General features: G+C 32.6%; 1 protein-coding gene across 2 annotated transcripts; it reads right to left on the bottom strand.

Moving 5' to 3' along the window:
* Nucleotides 1-5,565: 5,565 nt before the first annotated feature.
* LOC146541594 (sodium-coupled monocarboxylate transporter 1-like) lies at nt 5,566-20,588 on the bottom strand. Of its 2 annotated transcripts, none has more exons than XM_085188883.1 (13): nt 20,059-20,588; nt 18,769-18,977; nt 16,499-16,658; nt 15,125-15,190; nt 13,382-13,433; nt 12,248-12,315; nt 11,942-12,096; nt 11,481-11,621; nt 10,895-11,119; nt 10,073-10,254; nt 8,810-9,051; nt 8,322-8,600; nt 5,566-7,827 (listed from the first exon to the last, which is right to left on the bottom strand). In XM_085188883.1, exons 2-13 carry the CDS (start codon nt 18,966-18,968, stop codon nt 7,801-7,803), a joined length of 1,797 nt encoding a protein of 598 aa, XP_085045009.1. In that variant the 5' UTR covers nt 18,969-18,977; nt 20,059-20,588; the 3' UTR covers nt 5,566-7,800. The 2 variants fall into 2 exon arrangements, with proteins under 2 accessions (XP_085045009.1, XP_085045017.1); XM_085188891.1 differs by having other exon boundaries at nt 10,901-11,119.
* Between the last annotated feature and the right edge of the window lie 443 nt (nt 20,589-21,031).

The raw sequence follows: 21,031 nt of genomic DNA, 5'->3' as shown, positions 1-21,031 counted from the left end.
AATTCTCAACATTTATTTTAACTTTATACGAGAGGTTGTACGCAGGTGTTCTAAGCTGCGTGCCGCTTACACTGTGTAAATTGCTCAAGTGAAGGCAATTATAAAATAAACTGCATTTTGAGCGTGGAAATCTGAGCGCTCACCCTTTATGTTATGAATTTAGACTTCTAAGCCGGGGTGGGCTTCATTTCGAGAATACACCCCGTATAACAATAAAACTCATTAAATCGCTCGTGCGGTCGCGTTTTATAAATGTTTCACGTATTAATAAAATTAACAAAGCGGCGGCGGTGGTATTCGAGAGGTCTATTTTCCGACAAAGCGTCGGGGCGGAGTACAATGGAATCTAAAATAAATACGAGGTCTTTAGCAAACAGAGCGTACAAAGCGTCCACCTGGCGAGAGTGCACTGAGGCCGAGGCGCTGGTCTCCGGACTATTGAAAATTAAGTGGCTACGACGGACTTCAATTAATGCCCGCGAGGCGTCCGCCGGAAGCGCCCACAGCCCCGCACGCCCGTCTACTACACATGCAATTCTAAGGCTTCTTTTAATTACATTTACTATTTGGAATTACTATGGAAAATGCTGAGTTATAACTAGCGTGAACAGTCAAATCATAACAAATCCTATTAATAAATGATAGTGAAAGGTTATGAGGATAGATGTGTGTTCCACGTACACGCAAAAACTACTGAACAAATTTAGGTAAAGCTTTACAGTAATATAGCTTATACGTCAGAATATCATATAGGTTACAAACTATTAAAAAAAAGTATAATATAACAATAATTTTAAACGGGCGAAGCCTCATGTAAACTGCTAGTGTTTTATATACATTCCATAAATGTATATAAAACAGCACATTATAGCCTTTTAATAAAAAAAATCTTTTCTCATTTGTTCGAAATGCGCAACTAAATCAAATCATGATTTTATTCACCCCACCTAATCCGTACGTTTTACTATAAAGATACGTTTTTGCAACTACAAAAACCTATCTTGGCTTTATATTGGCAGATCTATATCAGGTCCAGTGCCGAGTGTCGACAAACCACTGCTTATCGCAAATTACACCGTTTTACGACACCCTCTCGAAAAAACGCGAAAGGTAAAGCTTTTCACGCTACAATTTCAGCGTCCCCGGTACATAAGTTTTTCGAATTAAGAATAATCTTTTTACATTTTTTATATATTATTTTAAAGTAACTAATAAAACGTAAATATTTCACATTTTTAATGAACACAAATTAATATTACAAAATAAAATACGAGTATAGGGTATTAGTATTAGGGTACAATAGAGTATTCATTTTATTTTTAAGTTCATCGTTATTATAAGTACCGACGGCATAAGAAATATTTAGATATTATATTGAGAGAAATACGTATGTACTTTATTATTAAATGAACAAATATTTGAAGCCTTCGTGGCGCAGGGGCACAAGCGTGTGACTGCAAACGCGCCAGTTGTGAGTTCTATTTCTACTAATGAAATGAAATATGCAATCATTTCCCGACTCTGGTAACAAGGCAAAGCGCGGCGTTGGACTGGGTTCCCAGGTTCCCTCTGCCTACCCTGTCTCGTGCAGGGTCCAATGTGAAGCAAAAAAAAAAACAACTGCAACTTTTTCCTACAAGCAATAATCTAAATGTGCATCGAGCCATATTATAGTCTCCTATCTCCCTGCACCGAATAAAAAATTACCTCTCTTAGTAGGGACTGGAGTTAAGCAATCGTCAGTTAAGCCCTGGCGGTGGATTTTTGTGCCATTCGTATTGTCGACCAGAGATTTACTTTGACGTGTTGGAAATCCGTTTGTCTCTTCATCGATATTTTTCTCTTTTTCAGCTTCCACCATTCTACTTTGCGGCGAAAGGATTAGTTTGATGAAATGACATTCTTTGGAATAAATTAAAATGTCGAAACTCTTTCGTTTAGACATGTTTAACCTCATATCAATATAATAATAGGTTCCATATTAATCCAAAATATTGATGTTGAAATTTAAAAAAATGTTGGTATATTTATGTCAGATTCATGGGGATATAAGAATATTTTAATAATGAAAAGTTTAATATTGACTGTGAGTTCTTCTTCGTTCTCCAAGCACTAGCTATAAAAATACTAAATTCTAAATTCTAAATGGTTGTTTTGAATAATATTGAATTAAAAATTAACTTATCATTTAGCATATACTACTAGCGTACTTTTAAAAATGTATTCACTTCTAATTATACACCTATTTATTGTTTATAATTTTGGGTACAAACTTAAAACAGCACTGCTTTGTTAGAACATTAACATGCAAAGAATGTATGTACATGTATGTGCATGTATCGGTTGATATACACCGGTTAGCACATTAACGGTGTTTCCTTTGTCTGCACTCGAATTACGGGAAAGGCGAAAATTTAAATACCCGCCGGGACTGTTTTACATGTAAGAGATGCACTTTGCATGTAATGCGACGATTAAATGAGGCGACACGACGCTCTGATCACAGAAATGTTGGAATTAATATGATATTTTCTTTTTCTGCTTCACGCTGTATCCCGCATGTGGAAGGGTAAGCTGAGGTAGTCTAGTGTTAAGACACTCCGCTCCTCACCTTTTATTGAGTTTTGGAGGTATTATGTGTGGAGTTCAGAACTCAACGCCAAGCTTTACTTCGAGACCAGGGCGAGGAAATAAAAATATTAAGTACTCGTATATCTTTTCCTCGAGTGAGAATCGAACGCACACCTTGTCGCACTTATAATATAGAAACACGCTTGTGCCCGGTCAAAATTTTTTTGTCAAGCGTTTTTATCAATAAAAATTTACTTTTTTAAAATTTAAATGTAATTTTTATAAATACCAAAAAAAAAATAACATAAGCGTTAAGTATTGATATTTAATTTTCATATAGCACTTTTGAACAATCATTTACATATTCTAAACACCGGTTAATACTGTCGCATCCATTTTAGGGGTAATACTGTGCTTCGTAGACGGTAACTCTATTAAAACACCTCATTCGCTGAGGCCGCATCACATTACCAGTCAATTATTCTAACTGATGAGTATCATGCTATAATGTAAAAAATGTAAACTCAACTCAAGCACTTTTGGGTAATTAATTACATATAAAAGTATGCATTTAAAAAAAACTATGGGGCCCCTCTTCTTTTAAATAATATCTTTTATATCTTATTTTATTCACCAATCCCCTGCATATTCACAGAGGCATGGAAATCTAGTAGTAATTTTTTTTTTCTTAGGCACATAGGTAATATGTGAACATTCTTAAATCTTATTTACCTTAAGATTTTCGATTGTGTTATTTTCTACTATAATAAACCAATGACATTTTTATGGGAATCTTGATTTCTAAGCGAGATCACACTTTTCCCGGCTTCTTAGAGTGTCGTAGATAAGTAGTCGTAAGACGTTAAGCCTGTCGTCACGATTTTTCCAAGGGGCGTAAACGAGCGCTGACCAATGACCGTCTTGGAGGGAGGGCTGATACGATGATAATATTTTGCAAAATCAGCTCACCAGGATTATCTGTATAAATTACATGTAGTAGCTGACTAAGATAACATAATTTCAACCAAATATCACAGACATTTTTCATCATTTTTAATACCAATAATGTCTCTATCTTTCAGAAAATCTTAAATAATTACATTATTATATAGCCCGAAATGGTTTTTTGACAAATTTTACGAGATAAACCACATTTTAATAGTGTTATAAATTGATATAAAATTATTTTATAGCACCCACGAGCCTAAGTGGCCGAAACGAGCACCATTAAGAAATGAAGGAACTTGACGAACAAATGCAAGACATTAAAACACAAAGTTTTACGTCAATAAGAAACGTTTAAGTGTCGTTATTTCAAACACCTTTATGTCTCGATGGGATAATTCATTTTGAACTTGGCTCATTAATTAATTGGGCATCCACCGCGGAGGGCCGCGTGCTTTTTACGAGGACAATAAACTGACTCGAATAACTGTCACGGCGGGTGGCGTCTTTATTTGTATAGCCACGCTATAGGCCACCGTGACACCGTCATTACGTATCTTAATATACATATTAAGTACTATTAAAACGTTAGTGCTTTTTGTGGCTTTTAAACGATGCACGTATTACGAATGCAAGTTTTTGTATTTCAGGCAATTTATGATATTGACAAAATTTGTTTTAGATGTTGTTTTATTTATGATTTAATTTTTATTATATTTTTATATGAGCTAATTGCTTAGCTCACAAATAGCAATTAAAAAACTTTTTTATAAATAATTTAACAAAATAAATATTGAACAGTAAGTAAAGTAAATATTTTTAAATTGGCCACACTGAATAATTCCCAAGTTATGACACCGAACAAGAGGCTTACTTTTATTTTATTCAACATAATTAAACAATTCTTAGACCAGTCGAGTTTACGATCGCGCCTGTTTAAGCGGCTTTTCAACGTCGCAATTGTTTTTACGACGTTTTGCTCTAGAAATTTGCAATTTTATTGCGCTGAAATTATGTTAGGTATCGATCTGTGCTGTATGGGTTTGAAATACATAAAACCATATAAAAATTCAACGAATTAAGATTGATCAATAAACCATCAAAATAAATACTTTTACAAATATACTTATACAAATACATACTTTTTCTTAAGCTTCATGCTGTCTGTATACCGCATATAGCAGGGTAAGCAGAGGAAATCTAGTATGAAGACAGTCCTTTCCCCTACTTCATCTGATCCGCCGAAGTCTGAGAAGCCAACGCCGCGCTTTTACCTTGGTATTAGATCGAAGAAATAAAAATATTAATAAATAATAATTCATTCCCCCTAATGGGGATTGAGCCCACAACCTTCACGTAGCGAACACACACTTATTCCCCTGCGCCGCCACGACCTCACACATACTTATAAGTGCATAAAGTCTATAATACGTCTAAATTCCTCAAGACGCAGAGATGCATCTTGGAGACACATGTATGGAACATAATGGGTGACTTTTAATAGTAGATGTAAATCAGCGGCACGCGCGGAGTTGGCAACTGTACCACCTGGCATCTGTATTTACGTTATTCATGTCGCCTCCGCAATTTTATAACTTTCGAAGTTAAATGCGAATAAATTGTCGCACGCTTACAGAATATTATTCTTCAGAGTCTGTGTCAATCGAAAGGAAGACAAGACAACATTATCATTTTTTTTTCAAGTTAATATTCTAATTTTTATATCATAAAATTATTTCCGCTTTCAATTTCAACATAGAAAACTATGTTTTAAATTAAATTTGATATTACTTTTTGTTACTTTATTGTTTCATGTTAGGCCTTTAATTTTCATTTTATTTATACAATTAAAAAGTATCTATTAAAATTAATATACTGCGGCTGTCGTGGCGCAAAAGCACATGAGCGTTGAGTTCCGCCACTCAACACACAATCCGTCGAAAAAATCGGCGAAAAATGGGGAACGGAGTGTACTAGGTTCCCTCTGGCTACCTTGCTATATAATTATAAATAATCTTATTATATTGAGGTAAAATAAAAAACAAAAAATAATTTTACTATTCGACTTTTAATATTAATTTTAATGCATGATCTCGTATACTTTTTCACAATCACACATATAGTTACCTACGTTAAAAAGTATTAACAGTGATATAGGCTCATTTCGTGTAAAAATGACGAATTAGAAGTCAACGCCGCTTAGCAGAACGAGGAAAATGAAAATATTGATTAAATCATTGCGACGAGTGGAAATCGTACCCACCACACAACATATTACGTCATTCTTGCACCTTATGAGTGATATGTAAATATTACCTAGAAAAATAGGATCCCTATGACTTTATAAACATGTCGTTTTCATTTTATTTACTTTACAAGTAGTTTTAGATACTGTTATATACTATTACATTTATTTTAGTAGTTTTACAATGTACCTATAATAAAATTTAAAATTACATATTAAGCTCGTTTAATTGTAAAAAGAAACATTTAAAATTAACATAAATTTATTACACTGAATCTACAGACGTTCTTAACGCTTACGTTAGTGGGAAAAAAAGATTTAGTCAGATATATCACATCCCGAGACTTACACACATACATTTTTTATATAAATATTCTACAATTTGAACCGACAACCATTGCAGACCTCCACGTACATTTCACAATATCTTCGTACAGACGTCGTCTAAAATACTGATTCAACACACTACTATTAAATAATATGAATGATAAATATAAATATTCACAACTATTGTTATACGCAACAAGTTCTAAAATTCCTGTAATTTATATTAATGCATTGAAACGTCCGCGTCCTTCACATATTATAAAGAAAAAGCAAAATCGAAAAAGGATCGGAATATCAATTATATTTGGTCCACTACTTCAGTTCTACTTCTTTATTACGATTCATCAAACCGACGCGACGACGTATAAATAACTATTTAATAAATATGAATTTAAGAAGAAAATTAAATAAAACTACACTTCTTAGTGTTTCAAAAGAGTACTAAAAATAATTGCGGTGTTTCGAATTCGATACTTTACCTACGGACCATCGACACATTTTTTTATATAATATTTATTCCTTCCTTCCTATTTTTTTAATGTATTATAATAAATTTCTACACTTTCACTTACAGTATATTTTAACTAGAAGACAATTTTGTACCTTACTATTTTTTTATTTATAAAAACTTTATAATAACATAGATATAGTCTTATATATGACTTTAAATTGACAGTGTTTTAAAGTCAAACTAACGCATTTTCTTATCTTCCGCCGACGACGGCACATAGCTAACATTGACATTTTTAATATAAATATAAAAATATTCGAATAATATTTGAACTCACAACCCCTGTATTAATGAAGGAACGTTCAAAGTATGCCACAATGGCGTCGTCATTACATAAATAACCTATAGGATTTACATATTGCGTTATCACATAATTAAAATTTATTTTCTTATAGTCGCCCTCATCAGATACTATAGAAGAACAACGTTTTTACATGTCGAGGTTTCTCTTTAAAACATAGTTAATCTGATTACCTAAAGGAGAATAGCTTTGTTTTAAACAACTATAAATTGAAAATTATATGAAAATTTAATTATAACACTTCTAAAAGTTTATTATTACCAATATCTTTACACAGTTAAGTAGAGCTTTTACAAATGGATGATAAAAAATATTTAGATTAATTTACATACAGACTTAAATATCTTACCAACCTTTTAATCTTAACTTATGAAAGTAAAAATTAAACATTAAGTACCTACGGAGGCTTTAATTTTTTTAACCGCCGACGAAAAAGAGACCACGCTCTTTTCGATTCATTTGTTATAACTTTGACGTGCCTGTATGTGTGCCCTTGTTGTATGTCCATCTGTGGCATAGTTCTCCCAAGCGCATAAACCGATTTTGATTTAGTTTTTTTTATTTGAAAGGCGACATAATTGAGAGTGTTTTAAGCCAAAATACAAAAAATGTTTTCAGCCCTTTGAAGATTGTCAGGTCTTTTAAGTTTTAGAGCAAGTTTTGTGTCGATTCTTATTTATCAATTATTTAAATACATTATATAGGTGTATTGTATGTATTTATCTATATTATTTTGCACTCATTTCTGCTTAAGTATCTAATAAAAGTTCTAAATATAGTTTATAGGACATATAAATATTAAATAGCATAAAAAATGTGACTATAAAAATATATATTTAATCAATATTAAGTATCTAAATATTCGAATATCCCTTATTTCTATTACTATATGTCATATCATCAGCTTGTTTCTCCATTTAATTCAACCTGAAAAAATTATAATGTTGGTAACAACATAAAAATAAAAATATGTTGTAGACACTACATTACTAGTAGGTAATAGGTACAGCAATAATTTATTAGCTTTTCGCTTCTCTTAAATTTAACGGGGTAAGTTGAACTTGAATATTTGGCAGCGGAACTGAACGCCGCTCTTCATCTTACCAGACCTTAGTGATATAAAATTGTTTGATTTAAAATGCGATTGAGAATCGAACTCGAACAACCAACATGTCATGTCATTAAAATTATATAAACACAATACCTAGTTGTCTATTTTTTAAATAATGAAAAAAACCGCCTCCGTGTGTGCCATTAAAAAATAAAAAGAAGTACTTCATATATTTTGCAAAGAGAAACTAGTGATTGGTTCCTATTCCTATCAGAAAGTAGATAACACAGCACAGTGGCAATCAATGCAGCACGTGAAATAACTTGATAAAACACTTAACATGGACGTAATAAAGGTAATAAAAACAAACCTTATCTGACATTTGTTCCATAATAAGCGGCGCAGACGGCGCTAGCGCATCCAACTCCTTGTTGTTCAGATTTCGTCTTGTAATTCCACAGTTGTCATGAGCCTCAGTCGGTAGCCACTTCCAAATGATAGGAGTGTATAATTCTGCGTCCATTTTGGAACTGTCCTTCTTATCGAAGAACCAGCCGACGATAGCGCCCACTACCAGTGTGGCGAGGAGACCCAACGGAGCTATCCAATGGTATGACAAGCGGAATAATGGGAAGACTGTTTCTGGATCCTGATAGGACGTAACATTATATTAATATTATGTTATTGTTGATTATCATTTATTTGTCTATTAATTTGTAATATCTTCTTTTTTATGTGAAAAAGCATTCGACAAAGCAATATTTAATTCAGTAGTTTTGGAGCAAATTGGCTGTAGCCTGTGAAAGGCAATCAGACAGACGAGTAAGCTAACTATTTAAAATACACACACAAACTTACCAAACTATCTTCCAAAACAAAAGTAGAGTTAAGGCCGCAAGAAGCCGGCACGTCGAGCGGGGGCGCCCTCAGCCCGCGGGCCGCGGCGGCCTGCGTACCCAAAGACACGGCGCCGGCCAGCAGTGCGCCGGCCGCCGCGCCCGCAGCCGCGCCGCGCGGGCCCACCCACCAGCACGCCATGCCCAGCGTGAACATGCCGCAAGTGGCGCTGGCCGCAATCGCTGATAGGGCTGTTGCTACACCTGTGCAATCAATGGTAATATAACATATAGCTTGTGTAGGCAGAGGGAACCTAGTGTTGAGGCACTGTGTTACCCACTTTCCGACGAACTATTCGAAGCATTGCATGTCAGAGTGTCTAAGATAGCTTTCTCTAATTAATTCACGTTCATCGATTTCATGTAGGTATCTAAATTACGTACATCAAATCGATTAACATGAATTAATATTTCCTATAATCTTCCTCAATATAAGCCTTATAATAAAAATATTTTTAAGGCATCAGTAGCCCCCAAGTTTAACGCAACTAAACAAACTCTCTTTATTTATAATACTAGAATAGAATAATAATATAATGTTTTCAATAAATTCAATGAAACCACTTTTCATGTATTGATAATGATACAATAAATTTAAATAAATTATAGCTTATAAATCCAGAGATTACGTAATTCCTATCTTGCTTATCGCTAGATAAGAGAGGTGATAAGATACAGTAAGAGTTGTAGATAGTCATCCATTTGATAGTTGTTATCTTTCATCTCCTCTCTTGTAAACAATACGTTTTATATTAATAAATACATAGAAGGCCATAAGTCAGTTGTACCGTTAAATTATTTATTAATATAGCGTTAAACTTAAGCCGAATTCTTAAGACGAGAGCGAGAAAATTAAAATAATCAATATTTGATTCTTAAGAGTGGGAATCGAATCCACTACTATCGATGAAAAAATCGTAATAGCCTTATAATGTACAGTGTCACTTTTTAACGTGGCTGTATATCGCTCAAGTCTTATTTTCCAATTTCCGTTCAGGAAAAATAAAGTGCAGCGGAGAGTTTTGTCATTCAACAAGCAATGTCTTAAATTCAGGTAGGACACTTTCCAATTATTCTTGGTACTAAGTCATCTCTACCTATCTAACTATGGTGATTAAAACCTACAGTTAAAAAGAACAACATTATTTTTCTTCCTACATTTACATATTCTTATATTATAAAACGTATAAAAAAATCCAATTCGCAATATAAAATCTAATCTCACCCAATACACCTCCAAGTTTTTCAATGACTAACAACGTGACGACGGACAGCAGCGCTAGGGCGGCTGTCACGGTGCGCGCGAGGATGCCCTCAGTCAGCGGACTCAGTCTAAGTCGCAGCCAGCCGTGCATGATGTCCTCCACTGCGACTAGAGAGCAAGCGTTTAACACCGCAGAGAGCGAGCTGCGGAGATACGGATCAGTATTATATAAGAGCCATTTAGTCAGTATACTTTATAGGATGTTATTGTAGTAAATTTAATTTTAAATTATTATTGTTTTTCTTATAATAGGCCATGATTATGAAGGATGCTATAGTTTTTTTTCGAGTCTATAGAGTATAAGAGATATAGGGTACTTTTTTAAATTTTCCTTGGTTTACTATTGATGATATAGAAATGTGAAAAGTAAAGAAAATATCTATCTCCAATTAATCAAAGAAGTAGTAACAGCATCAATAACACTTATTTAATGTACTTAGGTCAAAAATGTTAATACTTAAATAATATTGTTCTAACATTAAATAAAGTAAAACACAAGGAATAAGGTAATTATAACAAACGAATAACATGAAATGATTTGAAATCAATTACACCGTCACAGTAAACATCTACTCAAGAATACGATAAACAAAAGGACAGCACAGTACAGTAAGCCATGCATTCTAATGCGATCTAATATAAAAAGAAAAATGTTTGATGCACTAATTTATGAAAGAGCACAGAGGAAACGAGACTACATCCACTTCTACACCACAGTGACATGCACATGCAACATGCAACTAGCAACATGCAACATGCATATCAATAAAATAGTCATAATGCCTCAACCCAGCGCCAAACACTCCGGCCAGAAAGACGCCGGCGAGGCCGGGCAGGTGCTGCACTGCCGCCACGTGGGTGACGAAGGCGGGCAGCAAGCGGTCGTCCACAAGCGGTGCACCGCCGGGCCGGCAGCCTCCGCGCACCCACGCTCCCCACGCCGCCAGCCCGCACCACACGCACAGCGATATGGCCAGGATGGCACCCAAACAGAATATTGATAGAGCGCTGAAATGAGATTTTTTTGTTTAGTTATGCTAAGGGGTAAGCTGAGGAACCTTATGAACAGGGAAACATGCCGTTCCCTACTTTCAGCCGAATTCTCTACGAGTTGTGTGTTGATTGATAGAACTAAGCACCACATTATTACATTATTATTTTGTATCTCGTATAGCCGAGTAGCCTTAACCTAATTTTATATATATATAAATTGGAAATCGAATATCATAAATTAAATAGGGTGAATTAGTCACTTCGCCATTACTCAGTAAGAGAGTTACAGGTAATTTATTATGAAAATTACACGTTATCAGTTTTCTCGTTTTACATAAGAAGTAATTTCACTTATGTAATAGTATAATATACTTACATAACAGCTTTCCTTTTGCTCGGTAGAGCAATATAACGTTGAACCATAGTCTGGTTGACAGAGTTAAAGCAAGTCCAGTAAAGAAAACCCCCTATAACCGCACCCCATCCCGTTTGACGCTCGTATGGTGAAAAATCCCAGCTGCAAAATATTTTTTGTGTCTTTTATTTAAAAAATATATATGTTTTTAACTTCTATTATTATATATTCACCATTTCGGTATCGTGTTCTCTTTCACATGATGGTTACAGGGTTAAGTTCCGTTCGGATGAATATAGTTATATCTAAAATATTAGGTCTGAAGACAAATCACACATTTCAAATCTGGGTCTGCTAACATTAAAGACTAGTTATAACAAAAATTAAATAATTCCTGTTTAGTAGCGGCGTTGGGTTACGCAATTCCATATGCAAGTGCATAACTCTAAGTTAAAGCGATTAAAAAAAATAAGGAATCTTACTTAGATAAATCAAGCCGTCCAGATTCCTTGGCGGTATCGAGAACAGCATCCACGCCACCGACAGCCATGGTCCCCGCTGCTGCTACTAACAGTACTCCAATAAACATTATACCCGTTTGCACTGAATCTGTCCATACTACGGCTCTCAAACCACCCTAGATATTTAAAAACACATTAAATTAACTTCCTGAAATATATAGATGTAATGTAATTCTATTTTGCTTTTAAATTGATATTTTTTTTAAATAGCAATAATAAAAAAACTAAAAAAAAATAATTTTAAAAAATATAAAAATGTCTACTTACTAATACTGTGTAAATGCCACATATTGCGACCATAGCACCACCCACGATAAAAACATTAAAACCCGTTACTGAAAATGAAAAATACATACATTATAAATAGCAGACGTCTTAAGTGATGATGATGATGACGATATTTAAAAAAATATATAAAATTGGACTAAGCATATATGAAAAATATATGTTAAAGAAAATAATGATGGTAGAGTTCTTAAATATACATACTGTTTTATATATAAAAATGAACAATAAAGAAAAAGCACATTATACGGTTTTTTTAATTAATTTATCAAGTATTTTTTTCTTTGCAAAATATCATTCTTTTTACAATTTATTAGTATATATCAATGGGACTTGGCATAGAGATTCTACTATCGCTTAATTTACTTCATATGTATGTACTAAAGTTTTGCAAAAATAATTTGTATATTTCATAAGAATACAGACAAACTAAGAATAAAATAACTACAATGCACTAAACTTCCGTCTGCCAATGAAAGATTGATTGGTCGACGACGGGTGACGGATGACGACTCTGTAAATATTTTTTCTAGCTATATCCTACCTAGATAAATATATCTTACTATATTTTATTTATTTATTTTTAGCTTCCTGGTGTATCCCGCACATAGAACGTAGGTAGACGGGAACCCGGAGACCTAGTGCTAAAACACTTCGTTCCTCACCTTCCGCCGTATTCAGGGCGCAATGCGTGTTGGGTGACGGCGCTTTGCCTCATTTCCAGAGCAAGGGGAAATTCAAATATTAAATATTTCATTTTCTCAAGTGGGAATCGAACATACAACCCGTCACGTTTACAGTGGTCATCGTATCGTAGTTGTACATTTGTGTCCGTGCGTCACGACTTTTATATAATTGATGTTTTTATAGTTCATGTAGAGGTTTGAAATTATATAGGAAGAAGTACAACCGGAAACAAGTGCCCTTTCATTTTTTAAATAATCATTGTAGAATGCGAACTGATGGGGTTTGGCAAGTGAAGAAGGCAGAAGAAGCTCCTTTAATTTATAATTAAAAGTAAACTTGAAAATAAAATTAAAAATATTATATAAATATATCGATATTATGATATTGATTGAGATTAAAATAACTCTACATTTATATACATAAACTCACATTGATTAAATGCTAATGCAGGAACATAAACAACCATCGGCAGGAACAATACCTGGTGAACACAACATTTAAATTTATTATTCATGTATTAACGAAATTAATATTAATACAGAATATTAACGAAACAAAAATATATTTGAGTCAGACGAAAATTAATTTAAATAAAAATAAAATTATAGGTACTTAATTTATCATACTTTGCGAGCAACAAAAACCACAAGAAGAATATTTATATCTGTTTAAAAATGTACCTTTTCTCAAAAATAATTTCTTACAAAAATTACTCCTCACTCATATATATTTTTTTATTTTGTCTTTAAAGCTTAAAAATTTTTTTAATAAATAAAAAAACGCTATATAAATAAACGTGTGTAAATTAGTCCACACGTATTCGTAAAATGGTCAATTGACCACTGTGCTCGCGCGTTGACTTCGACGTGAGTAAAGTCCACCACGAAGACCATCCTTGGCCGGCACTTAGAATCTATAAATATATTTATACTAACGCATTAAAAATACAGAGTAAACAATATAGTACAGTTGAATTTAAATTGGCTATCTACGACTTCCTACATTTTCATTATTTGTTCGTCGTATTAAGATAGGTATCAATCAAATATATTAAAACAAATGAAGTTATCTGAGATGATAATTTAACGTTATCGATAACTTTAAAGCAACGAAAGTTTTAAGGCTTAATATTTGGAATGAAACACTTGTAACAATTTTAAAGTGTGCATAATAGACTTTTCTATTATGCACACTTTTGTTATGACTTATTATTAGAATCTATTAAAATATTATTTATATTCTTTCCTAAGTGTGGAATAATATTTTAAAAAACGTTAAAACTATTAAAATATTGACATTAAGAATATAACAATAAATTAGGTCATAAATATATGTGATATTGTGTGTATATACATATAAACGTAAAACAACTGTTTCTCAAAGTTTTTGCTATATAAAAGTTTTTTTTTAGTGCATCGTCGTGGTTTGCTGAAATGTATTACAAAAACTACCACTTTTACACAGCATTGTCAGGTGCAAACAATAGACGATTATACTTTATATGACATTCAACATGAGGCAAAAGTTTATTTATAATTTTTTATAGGTATATCTCAATATCACTTGAATATAAATAATAAAATTAAATGTAAGAAATATACTTAATAGTAGGTATGAGGTTTTGATGGTTTCTGTTTTGTAAAAAACAAATATCTTATACTGGGCACAATCTCCAGTAATGTAAGTGTGAAGTAGTGGGTCGCATCTACGTATGTGTATATATCAAGCAATGAAAAAATACCGGGCTGATTAAAAATATTATATAAGGTACACTAAAATTATTTAAATCTTTTAATACACTTATGTAAAAATTTTTGAATTTGTAAAATTACATCCAGTACGAGTGAAATTAATAAATGTTATTTCGACAAATAAATCTACGGATGAGCTTATAAGATGTTTGTGATATATTCTCCCAGTATATTCTACACCTTTGGAATCAATTTTAAAACAAAGAAGTAAACATTTAAATTTCATGATTAAACTACTTTATAGTAATTAGAATGGTACCTAATATAACAATTAGTATACTTTATCGTAAAAACATACTTATCGTTCACGACTATAACGTAAAATAAAATTATATTTTTTATATTATCTATCAATAAAAGCATAGTTGTTCACTGAGTTGTGAGGATGTTTGCGTTTTCGCAATTATGTAAATTTGCTTACCTCGTCCAAAAGAAAAAGAATCGATGCCACCGCACGAACATGGCGATTGAACCGAAGCTCTAAATACTGAAACATTCATTTAAAATATTAATTTACTTATAATATATTCCAAATATCTTATTGTATTATTCTTCAGCTATTTTTTCATTATTAACATTTACAATAACATTATTCAAATAACCATAGACACGACAACACACGTTTACTAAATATCTATTTAAATGAATCGTATTCAATTTTTGTGTTTTAATCATTAAATAATTTGGAGATATAAGAATATACATATTAATTTACAAGTCGTCTCTATAATAGTTACTGCAGCAAAAAAGTGGGAAACCTATTTAAATTGTATGCATGTATCTAACATTTAAAGACAATCGCGTAATACGCATGAATTAGCATTTATTTATGTCTCAACTAGCGAATCTATGAGTATACGCATGGCTTTATTCCTAGCGTACAAAGTCCATTATACACAAGTACTTGTCAAGCCCCCAGACCAGTGATATATGAACAAGTTAAGATAAGATCTAAGGTGAATCAAATACGATAAAAACATATAGTAGATATAGGATCGTACATCTCGACATATTTCAAATATTTTATAAAAAAAATAAAAAAGGGGCCGTCGTGGCGCAGCGGCGCAAGGGTGTGACTGTAACGCGACGGTTGTGGGTTCGATCCTCACTCGAGGAAGTGAAATATTTATTTACGTTTATATTTCCATTTCTTTGCCCTGGTGTCGAGGCAAAGCGCGGCGTTGAGTTTCTTAACACTAGGTTCCCTCTGACTATCCTGCTATGTGCGGGATACAGCGTGACGCTGAAATATTTTATCTAATATTTATTATTATCCAACTGTCATTGGTAGAGTTCGCTCTTGAACAATGAACGTTGTACATTTTACGTTTTATTTATTTATTTTTAGATATAATATGTATTTAGTATAGTTAGTCACATCAATCGTGATTGCAGTAATAAAGCTGATGCGTTGCTGATTGTATTAAGAAAAAATGAAACATATTACTATAGTCTTTGCCAATATAGCGGACAATAAGAAATTAAATAAAATTATTAATAATATACGAGTACTTTCAAGGTTGACTGTTTTGAGAAACAATGATTATGTTTGGGGGTCTTTAATTGAATATCCACCATTAGTAAGAGGACTTTATAATATCTTGAGATTGTTGCTTCAAGTTCATTAACATAGAAATTATCAATAAATGAAGAATTACTGTCAATTTGTATCTTCGTGGTCACTTAACTAGAAATGTTTGAGATTCATCACAAATTAGATACAAAATAAGAGACGAGATGAAGAATCATATTGTACTATTTAAATAAATTATAAATGAGCATAAACAAAGCTTACTTCATAAGAGGAGGACAGCCTCAGCGTGCAGAACACAGGCAAGTACACGGTAGCTACCACCATACAGCTGAGTATCACACCGAAGATCACGAGCCAGTATTGAGTGCCGTAGTTGTATATTTCCGCCGGCGTCCCCAATATTGTCACACCGGAAACATAACTGTGAAAATAAAATTAATAAGTTAATTTCTATATTATAATATTGATTTTTTAATAAATAATTAGCGCATAAGCGTGTACTGTAAAAGCGACAGTTGTCCACTCAGGGAAATCAATTATTTATTATTTATTTATTTCCTCGCTTGGGTGACAAGGTAAACCGTGGGGTTGAGTTTCTTCACTTAACACGCATTGCCGTGAAAATTTGGCGGACAACGCGAACAGAGTGTCTTAACACTAGCTTCCCTTCGCCTGTCTTGCTGTTTTCAGGTTACAGTGTGAAGCTAAAAATAATAACCAAAGCGTAAAGTGGCAGTCAGGCAATCTTTATTATATTGAAAGAACCTAAAAAATATTTTAGTTTAGAACATAATTATTCATAATTACGAAGATTGATAAAACGTTAACTAAAGTTACATTAATTACTTCAAAAGTACAATAAATTAAGTTAAAATATATTAGTATTTGTAATCGCATTTTTTATTCATCGCTCAATTTCACACTTAAAAGTAGTCTAATAAATCGTTCATGATTTACTACACTTATCACTTTTAACACTTAACAAAACAAAAAAGAAAACTGTTCAAAAACATGTCACTATTTTAAATAATCAAGTCGTTAAATTTAACGTTTCTTACAACGGAAGCATTAAATATACCTAGAATGTTTGCTTGTTTTCTAGATAGCGCTTCATTACATTTTTTCTGAAATTAACCCTTATCTTCATTTTGTATAGTATACTACACATACAACTTTATAAAAATATTCGATAGTTTAAAAAAATATTTTTTAACTTCGTTTTATTAAACATATGACATTTCTAGACATTTATTTATACTTTAAAAATAAAAATAGTAGTTTATCTATGATAATTTTAAAACAATTGTCAAAAATAACCGTCAAGACGCGCTGCTCAGATTTCTCTAAGGTAAGTTTTATTTTATTTTTATGTTTGTACTCCTAAATATGTATGTTTATAATAAAATACACATGCCTAGATGTATGTTCTTATACATTTGTATATATATGCTGTTGTCTCTATATGAATTAGTATGTTTTTTAATAACGTATATTATACTATAGGTACACTGCCGCAGTTGCAGTCCTTGCAACGACGGCAGTTGCAACCTTTCGTCGGTGGTGTATAGAATAATATACATTGCCAACTTCACAGGATCTATATATTTTGGTACTTTATTATTAAATGTAAATTGCAAGTATATCTGTCTTATATACTAAACCAATTTTATTATAATGTAAAAGACAGTTGTAGTGATGTTTGACTGCCGCCTTGATATAGTGGTTCTCGAAAGCTACACCCAAAATTGTGGGTTCGATTCCCATAAAAAATACTACTATAATTATTACTGCATGACTACCTAACTTTATAAATAATATTATATTCATTATTTACCTATTTATAATACAATACGGTTTGGCTTTTCTTTGGTGTTGCTTTTTGCATGTTTCTTTTGCTTTAGTTTTAGACTCTATGGGTGATAGAGCCAGGCGTGCTAGCTTAGTGCCTGAAGAGAATGCAGAATCTAACACAAGTGACAGAGCTAGTAACAGTAATGAAGCTGGAATGATTGGATCAACAGAAAGTTCTCTAGCACCATCGATAAATTCAAATCTCGGAAGGTTAAACCTCCTACAAATTTCTGATTATGAGATAGGAACGTATGCAGGTGATATTTATGCCAATACCACCGAAGTGCCTCTTACACGTCATTCATTCATTCATTACAAGAAAGAATGAAGAAAGCAGAAAATCGACGACAATATAAACCAAATAAGCCTTGTAAATGGACCTAGCCCAGCCTAAGTCAGAGTCGGTGTGTCTGGCATCATGTATGACATCTTGCTCTACAAAAAAATTATCGAGAAATATTTTTTTAATTAAACATTTTTACTTCCACCAATAAGGTGGAAAAATAAAATTTTCATATTAAATATTTCATAAATCATATTTATTTATTTTTTTTATGTTTTTTATAGCCCAAAGAAGGTAATAGTATACATTTTTTTTGCTTTTCTTAAAAAAAAATCTTGCGAAGATAAGGGTTAAATAGTTCAGTGATAGATAATATGTTTCAGATGAAAAACCATACCTGGCTATGAGTGACATGGCCACTGGGAATGTAGACATCGCCTTGCCTCCGAGCAAATAATCTTTAATGTCCAAAATTGCTTTAGTCCGGGAGCCCACTGCGCTATACCAGACGCCACCGGCGCATGATGAAGCACAGAGCACTCCAAACGCCACATAATCTCCAACTCCAAATCCTCCTTCTTCCATCGTGAACGCCATTATTAATACCTGTGGCCATATAATAAAAAACAGAAGTGAATAAATATAATTGATGTATTATAATTGATGAATTCTGGAAGCATTGCGTGTTGAGTGGCAGAACTCAACGCCGCGCTTTGCCTCAACACCAGAGCGAAAAAACGGAAATATAACGTAAGTAAATATTTCACTTCCTCGAGTGGGGATCGAACCCACAACCGTCGTGTTCACTGAGTGTCTTAACAGATAGATTCCCTCTGCTTACCCTGCTGTGTGCGTGATACAGCGTGAAGCTCATTTATTTTTTTATTTAATTTTAATTAATGCCCTTTGATTGCTCAGTCTAGTTACATATTTATTTATTTATAAATTATAATATCCTGTATAATTTCTATTGTTAAACATAATATAACATAATGTTGACCAGTAAAAACAACTGTTCATTGATTTAAAATTACTTCAATTATTTCAGGTTTTTCATTTTAATTAGAAATCTATTTTTAGTTATTAAATGTAAATTATAAACAAATTCCTATAAGTATGTACGCACATAGGTACATAAGCTAACCTAAAATTTAATAGATTTTAAATTTACAGGTGATTAAACAAATGCAAGAAACTGGTTAGTGTAAATAATTGACGTAGGTATATATACAATATTTATTAGTAATGTATACGATTTCTTTTCTATCAATTAGTAATCGAAATTTTAATTATGTGTAATAATAAAAATTCATAATAACCATTTTATTATATTAAAAACATTTTGTAACAATATTATGCTCTCCTCATAATGGCAAAGTTTTAGAGAAAGAAAACAGAATTTTGTAATAATATCGTTTCGGTGATTGGGAATCAAACGCACTACAGACCTGTCAATTATTGTGCCAGTGTGCCATAATCGTGTCGAGAGTTTTTTTCCTTATTTTAGTTATTAATTAATAAAGAACATTTTTTTGTAATACTTAATGATATATGAACAAAATAAAAAATATTTACATTGGTGGTAAATCTTAAGCGATGCGCATACGCAAATAAATGTTTTTCAAAGAATGTTTTTTTTTATATATTTCAATCCTTGGTAATGAATAAATGTTTTGAAATTAATTACCTTATTTTATAATCTGTGTATAACATAAACAAAATGCTTGTGGAAGAATATAATAAAATTCTTAGCATATATGGTATATTGCCAATGATGCAAGGGCGTCACAAACCGACAATGTCAACAAGACCACTAGTTCCGACAACTTTCACTCAACATCGTGTCTGGTGTAAATCTATGGCACTGTGCAAAAAACATCTGCGTTCACATTCTAGCTAATAAGATTTTAAAAGCGAATTGAATTCCGCGCGCACTACACCAGTATTATAGATAACTGTCAATGTCAACATTAACACTCACACCGTGACACTTAAGTGAAAAATACACGTAATTTATTAAATAAATCGACCGGCAGTATCGACATGCGAGCAATAGGCGGATTGTAAAATAAATGAATTAAACACATTCAGTCTCTGTCTCTCTGTTGGTCGCACACATGACGGAATTAGTAACACAGTTTTAAAATACGACGCACACATTGGCGCCAGTCGCGAATACCGCCATCGCCGATGTACGTAAAGCTACTGTAGCGACGTCTATCGATGAACTAATATAATTCTATGTAATACTAATACTGCTTTAACCACACTTCCACGTGGGAACGTGGAAAATACCTATAAGCTAAACTATTAAAATATTAATAAGGAAATTTATTATGTGGGATCATGCTATCGTGGTCGGTTCATCAATAAAGAAATTAATAATGTAAATGTTATTTATATATATTTTTTTTCTGTTCGAGCATGCCAATTATAATAATTTATTAAATATATAAAACCTCATTGTATGTTAAATGAGAAATTTTCAATTGTCATTTTGTAAAAATATTCACAGACATTTTTTACATACTTTCTTTTGAAGTTTACATGCAGCTATAAAATGCCGCCAAAATCTAAAGAGATTTCAAATAAAAAGCTTTTAACCCAAATATTACGACCTAATATTAGTGATTTAAGTCTTAATTACACCCCAATTGATG

The sequence above is a fragment of the Heliconius melpomene genome, chromosome 1, assembly GCF_056956725.1.
Source record: "Heliconius melpomene rosina isolate 202511_hmr_F chromosome 1, ASM5695672v1, whole genome shotgun sequence".
Lineage (NCBI taxonomy): Eukaryota > Metazoa > Arthropoda > Insecta > Lepidoptera > Nymphalidae > Heliconius > Heliconius melpomene.
The sequence above is the reverse complement of the archived record's forward strand: the minus strand, read 5'-3'. Positions and strand labels throughout refer to the sequence as shown.

Coding starts and splice junctions, on each gene's coding strand:
- LOC146541594 (XM_085188883.1), bottom strand. CDS start 18,968: ATGGCGTTCACGATGGAAGAAGGAGGATTTGGAGTTGGAGATTATGTG. Junction 11,622..11,941: donor GGACGGCTTGATTTATCTAA/GTAAGATTCCTT, acceptor AATATTTTGCAG/CTGGGATTTTTCACCATACG. Junction 7,828..8,321: donor TGGAACAAATGTCAGATAAG/GTTTGTTTTTAT, acceptor TAATTTTTTCAG/GTTGAATTAAATGGAGAAAC.